Source organism: Coregonus clupeaformis, chromosome 25 (genome assembly GCF_020615455.1).
Source record: "Coregonus clupeaformis isolate EN_2021a chromosome 25, ASM2061545v1, whole genome shotgun sequence".
In the NCBI taxonomy this organism is placed as follows: Eukaryota; Metazoa; Chordata; class Actinopteri; order Salmoniformes; family Salmonidae; genus Coregonus; species Coregonus clupeaformis.
This window is the reverse complement of record NC_059216.1, coordinates 17,200,853-17,219,698: the sequence shown is the minus strand read 5'-3', so window position 1 is coordinate 17,219,698 and position 18,846 is coordinate 17,200,853. Positions and strand designations below refer to the sequence as shown.

Genomic DNA, 18,846 nt, shown 5'->3' with positions numbered 1-18,846 from the left:
TAGAACGATAGGTAGAAAGACATAAGAGTGGGAGATATGGAGCGTCACCAGATAGATAAACACAGTACTGTAGTGTCCTTCACACAGGAGATGTAGAGGAGTGATGGGAGCGCCACAGAGAGACGGTGACATTTCCAACAGCCAAACTGTGTTGAATCACACACTGGCCAGCGGATGGATCCTCTCATCTCTGCTTCACCTGAGCCGTGTGTGTGTGTGTGTGTGTGCGTGCGTGTGTGTGTGTGCGCGACCGTGTGTGTGTACGTGTGCGTGTCTGCTTCTGATTGCACTTGAGGGGGATATTTTTAGCGTTCATATTTAAAGCAGAGGATGGGAAAATCATGGCGTTTAAAAATACAAACACGTCTGTGTACACAAAGCACAGCACATCACAGACATGGCAGAGAACAGGGAACAGGGACAGACAAAGACAGGCAGGCAGCAGCAGAGAGGAGAGGAGAGTAGAGGGAGAGGAGTGGGGAGGGGAGGGGAGATGCAGGCCATCCATATTCATGGCTCCTGCACGTCATTAGCACAGACAACAATGGCACTTCAGATTGGGACGCCATAATTGAAGCAATCAGCAAGTTGCACAATATTACAGTAGGGAGAGAGAGGAGTTGCCAGGGAGAAAATGGCAGCTCTTATTAAGGCCTGTAATGCAGAAAATCAACTAGATTCAGTATAAACTGGCAGCTTGGATCTGACAGGACTGAAAGACAATGCAACAGTCTCTCTAGAGTAGAAAGGAAAACAGACTGACTGACTGCCTTCACAGATTTTGGTTAATGTAAAGACTAATATGTTGTGATCCCTTTTCAAAGGATACGTGTGTGTGGATACACTACCCATATCCGACTGTATTTGACTTTCTGCCATTGTGTGTGTGTGTTCCTCGGTGCATACGTGTACACTTGCGTGTGTGCATGTGTGTATATGTGTGTTGTGTGTGTGCATACCTATACGCTGTAGTACTGAGCCTCTCTCTACAACCATCACCCAGCCCAGTGACAGAGAGCCAGCCAGGGAGGGACCTCCCCCTCTCTCTACCCCCCCAACAAATGTTGTGCTAAATGAGGCCCCTGGGGTGAAGAGTGCTAAATACTACCCTTTCCAGTGTGATTAAGATTGTCCTAACCCTTTCAAAAAACACCTCGGAATTGCATTTGAATCACAATGGTACAAACAAACATAAATCAGAAAAACACCATGATGCATTCCAGTCACGCAATTAGCAAGTGTCAGTCAGCGGAGAAAAACCCAATCCAACCGACAAAACCCCCCCCCCCAAAATCGAACTAACCGTTTTTTCTGTCATTCTATTTTTTTCTAAACTCATCAGGCTTAAGTGCTTGTTTCAGGCAGCCAATGGGAGCGTTGTGCTGGTTACCGTGGCGCTGGCGCCTAGCGATACGTGGGGACATTTAGAGGACTCTGATAAACTATGCCATTTAAAAGGTTATGACAATTAATGCAGCTCCTGCAAATTACAGTGGCCAGACCTATACCACGGATGGTTCCCTCTTATCGCCTGGCACCCGGCTCCCTCTGTCATATGCCCTCTATTTCCACAGCCCCCCCTCTCTCCATCCCCCCACCCCCCAATCGGAGTAGCGCTTTTATTATCCAGTTAATTAACAGAGTTCTCAGTTAATATTCAAATGCTTACCAATTAATGACATTGAACTTTGAATAGCCCTGCCTCCCCCGCACTCTCCCTCCATCCCCCCTCTCCCAGTCAGTTGTTGCAGTGGCATCCTCGGGTACGGTGCGCCGAGCGGCGTGCTATCGGCGGTCATGGGTGGCAGCGAGAGCAGGAGTAGCGATAAAGGCGGGCAGCCAGCCAATGTGACTGTGTTTTAATTAACCTTGTTTCACAGCAGAATGGAGCAGAGCAGAGCAGAGCAGAGTGTGGCCAGCAGCAGCTCAGAGAGAAGACAGGAAGTAGTTGGAAGAAATACAGGAAACAGGAAACAGCCGTAGAGATAAACAGTCTCACAGAGGAACATACTGGACACTTTCATTGAAGAAAGGAAGGGCAATAAAGTACACTTCTTGTTTGTGAAATCTTTGTTTGTCACTCCTCAGAAACTACAACAAAGTGACATAGCTGAAGGCAGAGTTTCCCAACTGCTGATTTTATTTGGCCCCCCAAGTTTTCTGAGGCCCCCCCCCATAAAAAATATATATTATTATAATTTTTTAAATATATTTTTATTATTATTGTTGGACATAAAAGACTGTAAAAACACCAGGAAATCAGCTCCACGTGATTTTAATTTTGGAAATCTGTTCCCAAGTATTCCCACGTATAATAGAGAGACACGTGATCGTCTACAAATGTAAGAAAGATTTAAAATGATCATGTTTTAGTCAAATATGTCTGTTTGGGATTCTTGCTGTCGAATTGCAGTCTACAAATGATTTGTAATTATGTTCTGGCCCCCCGACCATCCGCTCAAGAAAAATCGGCCCGCGGCTGAATGATGATCCCTGGCTTAAGATGTAACCAATCGATGGCTCTGCCTGGTAACAGTGTGAACAACATGACAAATCCCCACACTGGAGTAGTCCTTTCACACACCTTCAGTTAGATAAAGGACCTAGATACTGTAGCAACCTGGACATGGATGTTTCAGTCACTACAGTACACACTATACCAGCTAGCTACCTAGGAAGATAAGAGAATGGCAGCTGGAAAAGGAAAGGTGTCCGTCTATCTGCTGGGGAAGGAAGCACACAATTGTACACACACTCACACACACACAAACACACAAACACACACACAGAGGCAAACACACAAGTACACACATGAAGACAAAAGCCTTCTTAGTGAGGGAGGCAGAGAGGACATGTCAGAGTGTTTCGTCTTATCAAAGCTGATGGAGAGAGAAAAAGACCAGTTAGTGACAGGAAGGCAGAGAGCAGCTGGAAGATGACCGGGTTAGCAACCCATCAGTCAGAGGAACTCTGCTATTACGAGTTCTTACAGCAATTCATGAATTGCTTGAGACTTTAAGAAAGACCCAAGGTTATGCCCCCTCATCAAGTAAGCTGTATTTCTGAGATGTTTTGAAGCAACAGCTCAGAATCAGAAAGCCTTTCTACTTTCTACAATCACCAGGGTCATGACAGTGAAACACAGTCCAATAAAGAGCACATTTTCTCTTCAGAGGGCTATAAAAGAAGGATAATAACCATGTTTCTGAAGGAACCTTGGGTTTCAGAGCAAATATGATGTTAAAGAGGCTGTAATCACTCAGTCAAATGAAGGATGTCCTCTCACCTGGGCTGATGGGTGTGGAGAGGAACGGCTAACCACCCAAATCACACAGGGTGGAACTTCTCTCCTCTGGTAAGTAGAGGTCTTGAGAGAGGGGTCACAACCACAATGCCATCCTAATCTCTCTTACAGTGCTGTGTGTTTGTGTGTTTTCACTGATCGGCACAGAATGCTGTAAAAAGGTTGAATGGTGACCTTTCTTTATGATTGGGAGCTGAGATAAGCTCCCAATCATACAGCCACAATAACATAGGTCAGGGGGAACATAGGTAGTTCTATTGTAATACAAACACACATGCTCGCATGCATGCACACGCGCTCACAGGCTCCTTTTTTATTGTAACATTGCAGAAACCATAATCCATCTTTACCTCCACCCTCCACCTTCTTAGACTACTCTACATCCTCTATTGGCCTAATAATATTTTACACTAAATCTTTAGAACCCCAAATAGGTCTGGAGTGTAATCCTGGGGCCAAGGCCTGCACGCTGTGTGCAGTAGTGGGCTGTGTGCTGAACCGACTGGGCACAGACGTCAATTCAACGTCTATTCCACGTTGGTTCAACGCAATTTAATTGAAATGACCCAGTTGGTAGTAGGCTCTGCGCTGGCTGGCTCATTCAGTATTCCTCAATCCAAATATCCCTGAGCCTGGCTGACCCACCTCACCTTGCTCCAGCCTGCAGAAAGAGAGAGAGAGAGAGAGAGAGAGAGAGAGAGAGAGAGAGAGAGAGAGAGAGAGAGAGAGAGAGAGAGAGAGAGAGAGAGAGAGAGAGAGAGAGAGAGAGAGTGAGTGAGTGAGAGAGTGAGTGAGTGAGTGAGTGAGTGAGTGAGTGAGTGAGTGAGTGAGTGAGTGAGTGAGTGAGTGAGAGAGAGAGAGAGAGTGAGTGAAAATGAAAGAGAGAGAGAGAGTGAGAGAGGGAGCGTGAGAGAGAGAGGGTGAGAGAGAGAAAGAGAGAGAGAGAGAGAGAGAGAGAGATAGAGAGAGAGATAAAGAGAAAGAGAAAGAGAAAGAGAAAGAGAAAGAGAAAGAGAAAGAGTGAGTGAGTGAGTGAGAGAGAGAGATAGGGCGAGAGAGAGAGAGACAGAGACAGAGACAGAGAGAGAGAGAGAGAGAGAGAGAGAGAGAGAGAGAGAGAGAGAGAGAGAGAGAGAGAGAGAGAGAGAGAGAGAGAGAGAGTGCTAACCTCACGGCCCACATTGTGAAAGACTCAGCTGGACTGTGTAATCCAAAGTAGTTTAAATGCATCAATACTCTAGTCTATTTGACTGAATGCATTCTTTCTCTGGCCATGTCCTTCTGAACTCTGGTTCTCACTAAAATCCTGGAGCACCCCCACACTAACTCAACCCAGCCTCCCAATGTCCAAGCCTGCCATTCTCCCTTTTCATAACTGTGGACTCCCTCTCTTCCAGTATAAGTAGTGTAAGAAGAAAAAAACTGCCCCCACCCAACTCATCCCACAACCCCCACACACACTGACACAGAGTTCTGGCAGACAGTAAACCCCCCCTAGGCCTCCTGGCCACACGGCTGACAGCATCAGCGTGAGTGGACTGGACCGAGATCTGTCTTTGTGGTCCCACTGTGTGTGCGTGTGTGTGTGTGTGTGTATGTGTGTGTATGAGTGTGTGTGTGTTTGTGGGAAAGTAGGGGAAGCAGGAAACGCCAGAAATAGCCCTCATGAATAATCTGGACGACTCATCAGACCTGTGGGGACAGAGCCAGACTCTCTGCCCACACACACACACACACACACACACACACACACACACACACACACAGACCACAGGAGGCCTGTGTGGGAGCAAAGCATTCTGGTGATAGCAGAGTTCTTACAGAACAGAACGACGTGGCCCTTAGACACTGACACAGTTTTACATTTACCCCCTGACTGTAAATGTTCATATTTGGGGAAAGTAAACTAATCCTAGATCTGTGCATAAGGTCAACTTCTATCCAAAGCGAGGTCTTACCTGCTGAGGTGGGGCGTGGGGTGGCAGGTAGGGGGGCTGTGAAGGGGGGGCGGTGGGGTTCTGATGGGGGGGGCTGAAGTAGGGTCCCGGGGGCGTTCCCTGCTGCTGCTGCTGGCTGTATCCTCCTATACCCTGCTGGCCGTACTGGGGGGGAACCTGCTGGAATACAACCAATCATACAATAGTTAGAGTAGCTAGCACCTACCCTCTGCTGGAATCATAGAGATCCTATTAAATTACTAGAGGGGCTATGTCATAAACCCTCAAAGTTCCACAATGGGGTGAAAATGGCAGCCATATTGGTCAGGGAGAAATCCAAACCAGTCTATTGGAATGAATGGCAGTAGAGGTATAATCCTGATTTTACTATGCAGGATAATAAAAGTAAGGCATGTGAGATATTAGAAATTGTGTAATATAATTATTGCCAACCTATAATATAGTCATACAATTATAAATACAGTTTTTATGGGTTTCATACCAATGTTCTGTATAAATAGCCTCTAAAATATCTGTAAAGTGACCATAAATGTCTAAATTGTTGTTTTCTTGGAAAGCTGTGAGTGCTATAATATGATACAATATCAGTACTTGTTGCATTTACAACTTCATGAACTGATTTCAGCCAGTGTATGGCTGTGGATTGACTGCATTGTTTGAATGGAATGTCCACTTAGACGGGAGAGACGGGAGAGGTTGTGTTTTCTCTAGCAGGAGGTAAGCTTGGCTTCTTATATGGTGTTGAGTAAAGCTTAAACCATGTATTTAGATTGTAGGTAGGTATTGTAGTTAGGTATTATAGGTAGTTTACTCAGGTAGTTATTGTAGGTTATTGTAGGTAATTATTGTAGGTAAGGACTGTATTCGGCGGACCCCGGCGAAGCACGAGGCTAGCTTACCCACTACTTGGACCAACAAAGCTAGCTAGCTAGCGGGTAGCTACTGGTAACTTTTAGCAACTGTGGTTAGTTGTTTCCAATGTTATTTCACGCTTAAGAGTACCTGTGATTGAGCCAGCTAGCCGCCACCATTCAGCTGTTTTTCTAACCTCATTATCATTAACGTTAGGTGGTTGGTAGCTGCTGTACTTAATTACGGCTACTGATTGCAGTCTGCCAGTTTGGCTTTATACATAGCTTGGGCTTTGTCGAGTAAGGCTTAAACTATGTATTTAGATTGTAGTTAGGTATTATAGGTAGGCATCGTGGGCTGTATATTATTAAGTAGTATAGGTAGGCATCGTGGGCTGTTGTGGGTAGTTGTTGTGTAGTTATTGTAGGTTACTTTTGTATTCGGCGGTGCCGGGTGTAGCACGAAGCTAGCTAGCTAACTCACCTCTTGGATTAGCTGGCGAGTAGCTATTAGCAACGGTAGCAACTAAAAACAATATCCTTTTAGCCAGCTACATTCGTTCGCAGCGACGCCGTTTTTCAAACAAAGTCAACACAGCAGCCATTGCTAGCTAGCCAACACTACCAGCTGGCTGTACTGTGGTAGCTAAATACAATATCTTTGTGCTAGCTACCCAACGTTTAATCATTGCTGCGTTATGAAAGGTAAGCTTGGCTTCTTATATGGTGTTGAGTAAAGCTTAAACCATGTATTTAGATTGTAGGTAGGTGTTACGGATACAGGTATCCTGTGTTTTTGTGTGTTTCTACTCTTTCTGCCCTAATCACAGGTGTCCTGTATGTTCCTGATTGGTGGTCGTTGAGGTGTCTGCTGATTGGACCAATCAGTGAACATTCCTGTTAATTGCACCACCTGTTATTCGTTTGTTCAATCACACATCCCATTTTATAAAAACCAGACTTGTGTTTGTTGAGAGAGAGAGACTTTTTGCCATATGTGAGTATGGACACGGTGGTGTCCTGTGTGTTGTGTACTCGCTAGTTGATGATTACCCTGTTTAGTAGCTTTGTGTGTTTTTTGGGAAAGGGGGGTTTAAGCTAGATGCCCTTGGGCGTACATTACCCGTAGGACGAAATCTGTCTATAAACACCAGTTAGACCTGAGCGGACCACCCACTGTATTTTTGTATGGTAGCAGTAGCCTAGCGGTTCTTTAGGCAGGCTAGATCAGTTTAGGGGGTTTTACACTATTGTTTCATTTCTTGGGTCCTGCTCAGCCCTTTTTCCCAAACCCTTACCGTGTGTTCATAAATAAACACTTTGTGTTTGACGGTAGTTCATGGTAGTTGTGTCTTATTTGTTCTCACTATTCCATGCCACACTTATAATTTACATGAATTTATGTTACGGGTCTCATGTCCATCCACCCTAGATGTTTAGAGCCACGGGGTTCGTAACATAAAGTGGGGGCTCGTCCGGGATCCTATCTATCCCATGCTACTCATGTAAATTAGTCAGTGTCTGGTTCAGTGTTGAGCTTGGCAGCTGTAACTACCTGTTTTTTTTGTGTGTGTTCAGTAGTCGACGGCTCGTGTTGCTAGTAGGATGGCTACTTTTGAGTTGGAGGCATTTTTGGAAAACCCTACGTGGGAGGTTTTTGAGAATTGTCGTAGAGTGGATCTACAGGCTTTGGCTGACCACTTTTCTGTACCCATACCGAGGGGTATAGTGAAAGCAGAAGTTAGGGGAAGTAGTGCTAGCGATATTGTTGAGCGAGCGAGTGCTTGTGTTACCGCCGCCTGAGTCTGCTGCTCCTGTAGGGGATGTGGTTGCTGTTTCTGAAAGCCCATCAGTGTCTGAGGACGAGGCTAAGGCTCCAGCCACATTGCCCCGTTATGACCCACTCTCCCCACTGACTGACAGTGATGCCAGGATCGATGTCCGCTCGACGCGGCTCCAAATGGAGGCGGAAGAGCGGGCACACATCAGGCAAGACAAGCTGGAGATGCGTAAATGGAACTAGAGGCAGAACAGGAGACGCGTAAGCTAGAGGCAGAACAGGAGACGCGTAAGATGGAACTGGAGACGCGTAGGCTTGATCAAGAACTGGAGACGCGTAAGATGGAACTGGAGATGCGTGAAATGGAACTAGAGGCAGAAACAGCGAGGTTAGTCTCTGCTCATACTATGCCTGCTAGTGAGCCAGCCTCACCAGCGGTGTCGTCTGCTACATTTGATATTAGTAGGCAGATCACCTTGGTACCTGTGTTCAGGGAGTCAGAGGTTGATTCCTATTTCAGTGTGTTTGAACGTATAGCGGTAGCATTGAAATGGCCCGAAGAGGTATGGTGCCTATTACTTCAGTGTAAACTAACAGGGTAAAGCCCAAGAGGTTCTGGCAGCGCTACCTCTTGAAGACAGTTTGAATTATGAAGTGGTCAAAGCTACTGTTCTTCGTGCCTATGAGCTTGTTCCTGAGGCATATCGACAGAGATTTAGGTCTCATAAAAAGTCTCCTACTCAGACTTATGTGGAGTTTGCTAGAGACAAAGGAAATCTGTTTGACAAATGGCACAGTGCTAGTAAGGTAACTGATTTTAACTCTCTACGGGAGTTAATCTTGTTAGAAGAGTTTAAAAATTGTTTACCGAACGCATTGTAGTTTATCTGAACGAACAGAAAGTATCCTCACTGTCGGAAGCGTCTGTATTGGCAGACGAGTTTGTGTTGACGCATAAGAGCGTGTTTTCGGCTCGTACGGAGAGCAGGGCTGCAGAGTTGCTAACTTTTAGTCCTAGTCGACCAGCAGTACATCCAGCACGCCCAAAAGATGTGCGTCACTGTTTCTATTGTCATAAGGTGGGACATATAGTTAATGATTGCTTTCTGCTAAAACGCAAACCGGGGATGCCTCAGCACGCCAGACCGCCAACGGGTGTTGGGCTGATTCGTACGGTTGTAGGGCCGGAATCAAGACAGAAGCCTCATAGTGAATGTGGTTTGAAAGTCCCTGTCCCAGATCACAGTTATGAACCGTTCATTTTTGAGGGGTTTGTTTCTATATCAGATGATGAAGCGTCTCAGCGTCCAGTTAGAATCCTCAGAGATACTGGTGCGGCGGAGTCGTTCATACTAGCTGATGTGTTGCCCTTGTCTAATAATACATATTGTGGTTCCAGTGTGTTAGTACAAGGAATTGAAATGGGTTTCGTCCCAGTGCCATTGCACTTTGTGAACGTACACTCTGAGTTAGTCAGTGGATTGTTCAGAGTTGGCGTACGTCCGATGTTGCCAGTAAAAGGGGTGACCTTTATAATGGGCAACGATATTGCGGAGGGAAAGGTAATACCCATATTGGAGGTATTGGATAAAAGTGACCAGTCTCTCTCCGAGGAGCTGGCACAGGGTTATCCAGATGTGTTCCCCGCTTGTGCGGTCACACGTGCTCAAGCACGACAAGTGGGTGAAGTGATAGATTTGTCGAACACGATTCTATTCAGAGAGTGTGACCCAGAGGATAGTTCGGGTGCTACCTCTGGTAAGCTGGTGCAGTCTGACCAACAGCCCAGAGAAAGGAAGAAGGATGTGGAACTTGTTGCTGAAGCAATACAGTTACCAGTTACTCGTGAGCAGCTGATCGCTAACCAACAGGTTGACATTAGCCTGGCTAAATGTTTTTCTAGTGTTGTCTCAAAAGACGAGCTAAAGAAGAAAAACATGGCATACTTCATTGATGGTAATCTCCTCATGCGTAAATGGACATCCCATGTTGACGCTGGCGGAGATTGGAATGCTGTTTACCAAATAGTGATTCCTACAGCCTTTCGACAAAATGTTTTATCCCTCGCTCATGATCACCAGTGGTCCGGACATCTGGGAGTCACCAAGACTTATGATCGTGTTTTTGCGACATTTCTTTTGGCCTGGTTTAAAACAAGATGTGGCTCAGTTCTGTCGGACTTGCCACACCTGTCAAGTAGTTGGGAAACCGAACCAGGTTATTTCCCCCGCGCCTCTTTGTCCCATACCGGCCATAGGTGAACCATTCGAACATGTGATGGTTGATTGTGTTGGACCATTACCAAAAACAAAATCTGGTAACCAGTTTATGTTGACAATTATGTGTGTGGCCACCAGGTACCCAGAGGCCATTCCTCTGCGAAGGATTACTGCTCGGTGGTGAGTAAAGCGTTGATCAAATTCTTCTCAACTTTTGGATTACCTAAGGTGATACAAACTGATCAGGGTACGAATTTCCTTTCTAAACTTTTCAAACAAGTGTTAAAATCCTTGTCAGTTACACACCGTGTGTCAAGCGCATATCACCCAGAGTCTCAGGGTGCGCTTGAACGTTGGCATCAGACCCTGAAGTCTATGCTCCGTAAATATTGTTTGGAATCTGAGAAAGATTGGGATGAGGGAGTTCCTCTAGTGTTGTTTGCTGTCCGTGAGACAGTACAGGAATCCCCTAGGGTTCAGCCCAGCTGAACTGGTGTTTGGACACACCATGAGAGGACCTATGAAAGTCCTTAAGGATCAGTTTTTGTCACAAGAGTTGTGTGTGAAAGAAAATGTGTTGGACTACGTTAGTCGCTTTCGTGAGCGCCTACATGCTGCCTGTGCTCTAGCAAAGGAAGCGCTGTCTTCCCTCACAGAAACGGATGAAACGACACTATGACACACAGGCTGTTTCTCGTTCACTGCAGCCAGGTGACCCGAGTTCTTGTGTTGTTGCCTGTGCCAGGAGCGTCATTGTCAGCACGTTTCGCTGGTCCTTATGTCATTGAAAAGAAACTAACTGAAACTGACTATGTGATACAGACTCCTGATAGAAAACGCCAATCTCGTGTGTGCCACGTTAACATGTTGAAGACATACCACAACAGACCCGTTACTCAGGTAGACAGTCCAGAGAAACTGGCCGAGTCGGCTGTCTCTGTTGCTGCTACGGCTGTAGTGGGAGGTCATGTTAATGATGTGGACGGAGATGGTTTGGAGTTGCGCAATACTCAGCAGCAGTGTGCTAGATTGCCCAATTCAGAGATGCTGCTGTCTCTCCCGTCAAGCCTGATTCATTTAACGGACAGACAGTCAGATGATATTGTGAGACTATTACACAGCTTTCCATGTCTTTTTAATGATGTTCCTACATGTACAAATGTGTTAGAACATGACATTAATGTTGGAAACGCTGCACCTATCAAGCAACATCCGTATCGTGTCAACGTCGCTAAGAGAAAGATAATGAGGGGTGAGGTCGGTTATTTGCTGGAGAATAACCTGGCTATGCCAAGTTCAAGTCCTTGGAGTTCTCCGTGCATTCTGGTTCCTAAACCTGATGGGACATCCAGATTATGTACGGACTATCGGAAAGTCAATGCTGTCACAGTGCCCCACTCGTTCCCGTTACCCAGACTGGATGACTGTATTGATACTGTTGGTGCTGCTACCTATGTAACCAAATTAGATCTTCTAAAAGGTTACTGGCAGGTGCCGTTAACCCCACGTGCCTCCGACATCTCTGCATTTGTGACCCCAGATCACTTCCTACAATATGCTGTCATGGCATTTGGGATGCGAACGCACCAGCCACTTTCCAACGCCTGGTTAACACAGTATTGGCTGGAGTTCCTAATTGTAGTGCTTACCTTGATGATCTGGTCATTTATTCAACTGAGTGGTCTGATCATGTTAACACTCTAAGGGTAGTGTGTGAACGTCTAGCAACCGCTTCTCTAACCCTGAACTTAGCAAAGTGCGAGTTTGGGAAGGCTACTGTTACTTATCTTGGTAAACAGGTCGGCCATGGTCAGGTGCGCCCTGTAGATGCCAAGGTCTCAGCTATAAACGCATTTCCCGCACCTACCACCAGAAGAGAGCTACGCCGCTTTTTTAGGGATGGTTGGCTACTACCGTAGTTTCTGTAAAAATTTCTCTGCGGTAGTTGCTCCATTAACGGATTTGCTCAGTCCGGCGAGAAAATTTGTATGGTCTGAAGATTGTTGTACTGCTTTCAACACTGCTAAAGCACTCTTGTGTAGTACTCCTGTTCTTGCTGCGCCCAGATTTTGAGCGGCCGTTTAAACTGGAGGTAGATGCAAGTGCCAGAGGTGCTGGTGCTGTTCTACTGCAGCAAGACCAGAGTGGAGTGGACCATCCTGTCTGTTATTTTTCACGGAAATTTAACAAATGTCAGACAAACTATTCCACCATTGAACAAGAAGCTCTAGCTTTGTTGTTAGCTCTGCAGTACTTTGAAGTTTATGTTGGTTCCAGTGCATTACCAGTGGTAGTGTATACTGACCATAACCCCTTAGTTTTTCTCCACCGGATGTACAACCAGAACCAACGCCTTATGCGTTGGGCACTTGTCGTGCAAAATTATAATTTGGAGATCCGCCACAAAAAGGGGGTTAGATAATGTGTTGGCAGATGCTTTGTCTCGTGTGTAATGATCTAGGTTTTTTTTTGTTATCCCGATAGGATGATTTGTGAATTTGGGTGTTGTGATAGTACATGTGTCGCAAACCATTTTGGTTTGCTCTTTTAAGGGTGGGAGTGTTACGGATACAGGTATCCTGTGTTTTTGTGTGTTTCTACTCTTTCTGCCCTAATCACAGGTGTCCTGTATGTTCCTGATTGGTGGTCGTTGAGGTGTCTGCTGATTGGACCAATCAGTGAACATTCCTGTTAATTGCACCACCTGTTATTCGTTTGTTCAATCACACATCCCATTTTATAAAAACCAGACTTGTGTTTGTTGAGAGAGAGAGACTTTTTGCCATATGTGAGTATGGACACGGTGGTGTCCTGTGTGTTGTGTACTCGCTAGTTGATGATTACCCTGTTTAGTAGCTTTGTGTGTTTTTTGGGAAAGGGGGTTTAAGCTAGATGCCCTTGGGCGTACATTACCCGTGAGGACGAAATCTGTCTATAAACACCAGTTAGACCTGAGCGGACCACCCACTGTATTTTTGTATGGTAGCAGTAGCCTAGCGGTTCTTTAGGCAGGCTAGATCAGTTTAGGGGGTTTTACACTATTGTTTCATTTCTTGGGTCCTGCTCAGCCCTTTTTCCCAAACCCTTACCGTGTGTTCATAAATAAACACTTTGTGTTTGACGGTAGTTCATGGTAGTTGTGTCTTATTTGTTCTCACTATTCCATGCCACACTTATAATTTACATGAATTTATGTTACGGGTCTCATGTCCATCCACCCTAGATGTTTAGAGCCACGGGGTTCGTAACAGTAGGTATTGTAGTTAGGTATTATAGGTAGTTTACTCAGGTAGTTATTGTAGGTAATTATTGTAGGTAAGGACTGTATTCGGCGGACCCCGGCGAAGCACGAGGCTAGCTTACCCACTACTTGGACCAACAAAGCTAGCTAGCTAGCTAGCGGGTAGCTACTGGTAACTTTTAGCAACTGTGGTTAGTTGTTTCCAATGTTATTTCATGCTTAAGAGTACCTGTGATTGAGCCAGCTAGCTGCCACCATTCAGCTGTTTTTCTAACCTCATTATCCGAGGCATTAACGTTAGGTGGTTGGTAGCTGCTGTACTTAATTACAGCTACTGATAACAGTCTGCTGTAGTTTACAACAATTCTAATTTCTAAAGTGGAAGTTGGGAGAGTTTTATTCGGGTGGTACAGTGAAACAATTATAGTTTCTGAGGTGGAAGTTGGGAGAGTTATATTTTTTTTTTTGGTGAGGGAGGCCTGCTCTCTCCTTTCCCAGATGTTTAGTTCATTTCATTCCGATCTCCTCTGCATTATTGTAGCCATCTGCTGCAGCCTGTCAACTATGCCTCTGCCTATCCCTGTTCTCTCCTCTCCGCACAGGCTACACAAACGCCTTACACCGCGTGGCTGCTGCCTCTCTAACCTGGTGGTCCCTGCACGCACCACACACCTGGAGTTCCAGGTCTCAGGCAGCCTCTGGAACTGCCGTTCTGCCGCCAACAAGGCTGACTTCATCCCAGCCTATGCTACCCTCCAGTCCCTCGACTTCCTGGCGCTGACGGAAACATGGATTACCACTGAAAACACTGCTACTCCTACTGCTCTCTCCTCGTCTGACCATGTGTTCTCGCATACCCCGAGAGCATCTGGTCAGAGGGGTGGTGGCACAGGAATCCTCATCTCTCCCAAGTGGTCATTCTCAATTTTTTCCCCCTAACCCATCTGTCTATCTCCTCATTTGAATTCCACGCTGTCACAGTCACTAGCCCATTTAAGCTTAATATCCTTGTCATCTATCGCCCTCCAGGTTCCCTTGGAGAGTTCATCAATGAGCTTGACGCCTTGATAAGTTCCTTTCCTGAGGATGGCTCACCCTTCACAGTTTTTGGGGGATTTCAACCTCCCTACGTCTACATTTGACTCATTTCTCTCTGCCTCCTTCTTTCCACTCCTCTCCTCTTTTGACCTCACCCTCTCACCATCCCCCCCCTACTCACAAGGCAGGCAATACGCTTGACTTCATCTTTACTAGATGTTGCTCTTCTACTAATCTCACTGCAACTCCCCTCCATGTCTCCGACCACTACTTTGTATCCTTTTCTCTCTCGCTCTCCTCCAACACTACTCACTCTGCCCCTACACAGATGGTAACGCGCCGCCGCAACCTTCGCTCTCTCTCTCCCACTACTCTCTCCTCTTCCATCCTATCATCTCTTCCCTCTGCTCAATCCTTCTCCCTCCAATATCCTGATTCTGCCTCCTCAACCCTCCTCTCCTCCCTTTCTGCATCCTTTGACTCCCTGTGTCCCCTATCCTCCCGGCCGGCTCGGTCCTCCCCTCCAGCTCCGTGGCTTGATGACTCATTGCGAGCTCACAGAACAGAGCTCCGGGCAGCTGAGCGGAAATGGAAGAAAACTAAACTCCCTGCCGACCTGGCATCTTTTCACTCCCTCCCTCTCTACATTTTCTTCATCTGTTTTTGCCGCTAAGGCCACTTTCTACCACTCTAAATTCCAAGCATCTGCCTCTAACCCTAGGAAGCTCTTTTGCCACATTCTCCTCACTGCTGAATCCTCCCCCACCCCCCTCCTCCCTCTCTGTGGATGACTTCGTCAACCACTTTGAAAAGAAGGTTGACGACATCCGATCCTCGTTTGTTAAGTCTAATGACACTGCTGGTCCTGCTCACACTGCCCTACCCTATGCTTTGACTTCTTTCTCCCCTCTCTCTCCAGATAAAATCTTGCGACTAGTGACTGCAGGCCGCCCAACAACCTGCCCGCTTGACCCCATCCCCTCCTCTCTTCTCCAGACCATCTCCGGTGACCTTCTCCCCTACCTCACCTCGCTGATCAACTCATCCTTGACCGCTGGCCATGTCCCTTCCGTCTTCAAGAGAGCGAGAGTTGCACCCCTTCTCAAAAAACCAACACTCGATCCCACTGATGTCAACAACTACAGACCAGTATCCCTTCTTTCTTTTCTTTCCAAAACTATTGAGCGTGCCGTCTTTAGCCAACTCTCTTGCTATCTCTCTCAGAATGACCTTCTTGATCCAAACCAGTCAGGTTTCAGGACTGGTCATTCAACTGAGACTGCTCTTCTCTGTGTCACAGAGGCTCTCCGCACTGCTAAAGCTAACTCTCTCTCCTCTGCTCTTGTCCTTCTAGACCTGTCTGCTGCCTTTGATACTGTGGAATCATCAGATCCTCCCTCTCCACCCTCTCCGAGCTGGGCATCTCCGGCGCGGCTCACTCCTGGATTGCGTCCTACCTGACCGGTCGCTCCTACCAAGTGGCGTGGCGAAGCTGTCTCCGCACCACGTGCTCTCACCACTGGTGTCCCCCAGGGCTCAGTTCTAGGCCCTCTCCTTTTCTCCCCTATACACCAAGTCACTTGGCTCTGTCATATCCTCACATGGCCTCTCCTATCATTGCTACGCTGACGATACACAACTAATCTTCTCCTTTCCCCCTTCTGATAACCAGGTGGCGAATTGCATCTCTGCATGTCTGGCCGACATATCAGTATGGATGACGGATCACCACCTCAAGCTGAACCCTGGCAAGACGGAGCTGCTCTTCCTCCCGGGAAGGACTGCCCGTTCCATGATCTCGCCATCACGGTTGACAACTCCGTTGTGTCCTCCTCCCAGAGTGCGAAGAGCCTTGGCGTGACCCTGGACAACACCCTGTCGTTCTCCGCTAACATCAAGGCGGTGACCCGATCCTGCAGGTTCATGCTCTACAACATTCGGAGAGTACGACCCTGCCTTACACAGGAATCGGCACAGGTCCTAATCCAGGCACTTGTCATCTCCCGTCTGGATTACTGCAACTCGCTGTTGGCTGGGCTCCCTGCCTGTGCCATTAAACCCCTACAACTCATCCAGAATGCCACAGCCCGTCTGGTGTTCAACCTTCCCAAGTTCTCTCACGTCACCCCCCTCCTCCGCACACTCCACTGGCTTCCAGTTGAAGCTCGCATCCGTTACAAGACCATGGTGCTTGCCTATGGAGCAGTGAGGGGAACGGCACCTCCGTACCTTCAGGCTCTGATCAGTCCCCACACCCAAACGAGGGCATTGCGTTCATCCACCTCTGGCCTGCTGGCTCCCCTTCCTCTGCGGAAGCATAGTTCCCGCTCAGCCCAGTCAAAACTGTTCGCTGCTCTGGCACCCCAATGGTGGAACAAGCTCCCTCACGACGCCAGGACAGCGGAGTCACTCACCACCTTCCGGAGACATTTGAAACCCCACCTCTTTAAGGAATATAAAGTAATCCTTCTACCCCCAAAAAAAAATAATAATAATTGTAAAGTGGTTATCCCACTGGCTATAGGGTGAATGAACCAATTTGTAAGTCGCTCTGGATAAGAGCGTCTGCTAAATGACGTAAATGTGCCCTTGAGCAAGGCACTTAACCCTAATTGCTCCTGTAAGTCGCTCTGGATAAGAGCGTCTGCTAAATGACTAAAATGTAAAATGTAAATGTAATGTTGGCATATTGGCAGTTCATTTGAAAATGTATGGAATCATTCCTCTAACACTGGCTGGCTGGCTAGCTAGCTAACAAACATACAGTGCAGATAATTTCTTCAAATTCATTATTTTACACAATATCTTATCACAGCACTGGCAAACCATGGTTGACCAACTCCCTGACCAAAATGGCTGACCTTTATCCCATCAAAAGAAGTTTCACATCCATTCTAGTATTCTAATTCCAAATTCGATAGTCCCAGTCGGTATTTGATAGAAGGTCATGGCCCTGCCCGCCTGTGGGGAAAACAACCTATGGTTACCTAGGTTACCCCATTGGCTCAAAGCAAATACTTGACCGTTTTCAAACCAATTTTCTTGTTGTCTGCTTGTTCTAGTCAATTACAAAACTACATTTAAGAAAAGTACATGTCTAAATATTACTTTTCAACATTGCATGCTCCTGAGCATTCTCACTACTTAGAAAAACATAATATTGTAGGGGTTCCCTCATGCTCCATTTCATGAAGGTGCTAGCAGCCATGTGAGTGAGTGCTAGAGAGCTAGCTACCAACCAGAACATTAAGCTAGCCAAGACCAACAACACAAGCAAACGGACTATACAGATACAATTAGTGAGTGCAATGGTGTAGTACCATTTTTTTTTAGGTGAGGGAACGCAATTTCTTTTTAAATGACGTCATCATTTCCTCAATCAAAGTTTGTACTGACAGATGTAGTCTATTGAATAGCCTATAAAGAATATGCATAAAATGCATCCTCCAATTGCGTTGTCTGACTATGCCCACACATATTGTCTCAAGACAATGTTATAATTTTAATACCCTCAAATAGGGCTGTGGCGGTCATCCAATTTTGTCAGCCGGTGATTGTCAAGTAAATAACTGCCGGTCTCACGGTAATTGACCGTTAATTAACCTAAACACGTTTACCATCTCCTGGCTTCCACACATAGCCTACAAGCCACTGATGAAGACTTTTGGAAAATCTACATTTCTAATAAATCCATTGAATATAGCCTACACTGTCATAATAAATGCATTATTTATTTTAGACAGGTCTAAAGAAAGATGATATGAAGAAAATGTAAGATATTTCAGAAGAACATAATAGCATACTCTGAGTTGTCCTTATGTTAGGGCCTGATATGGCTATGCCATATGGCTGTGGGCTACACTAATTAATTTAGCAGACAAGATTTGCTTAGAATTCCATGGCATTATTTTTTATTATTTTATAAACTATGAAGACAATTGAACATAGCTGAATAAAATAGAAAGGATATTTTCTTCAAACAATTTCTAAGGAAGTGTGCACATGTGGCTATTCTATGTTGAGTGGTTAACAAATAAACAGGTCCTCCTATATGCTTAATTTAGAGTTATTTATGTAACTTTAGTTGTGATATAAACGTTGGGTTGTATGTTTAGATTTTTTATACATTCTAAGGCTGCATGATGCGACTAATGATGATTTGAAAAAAGTTGCATGAAAGGCATGAGCTCTGATTTGTTTCTTGTGAGTGCATCACACACTTCATCAGTCTCTCATTCAGCACTTGATAATATTCTCACCAGGCCTCGAATTTTCCTGCGGCATCCCCCTTGTGTGGCCATAATGCCCCCTAAAAAATCCATGCCTTTTGCGGCCAAAGTGGTCGTTGTGCACTTGGGCTGAATATAATAATTAGAATTCCCTGCCGTGCTCCTTAGCACCACTCACTCACATTACTCTCTCAGATATCTCAACTCTTATTAGCCAATGCCCGTC

General features: G+C 46.0%; 1 protein-coding gene across 3 annotated transcripts in view; it reads right to left on the bottom strand.

The window, feature by feature from the left end:
• Positions 1-18,846, bottom strand: part of LOC121539159 (AT-rich interactive domain-containing protein 1B) — a 280,445-nt gene that overhangs the window by 190,689 nt on the left and 70,910 nt on the right. Inside the window, exon 3 of one of the 3 annotated variants that reach the window (XM_041847456.2) lies at positions 5,263-5,421. In XM_041847456.2, the coding sequence (XP_041703390.2) occupies positions 5,263-5,421 (159 nt within the window). Of the gene's footprint in view, positions 1-1,669; positions 2,118-5,262; positions 5,422-18,846 lie in introns of those variants that run through there. The other 2 variants (XM_041847457.2, XM_041847458.2) reach the window with 2 other exon arrangements.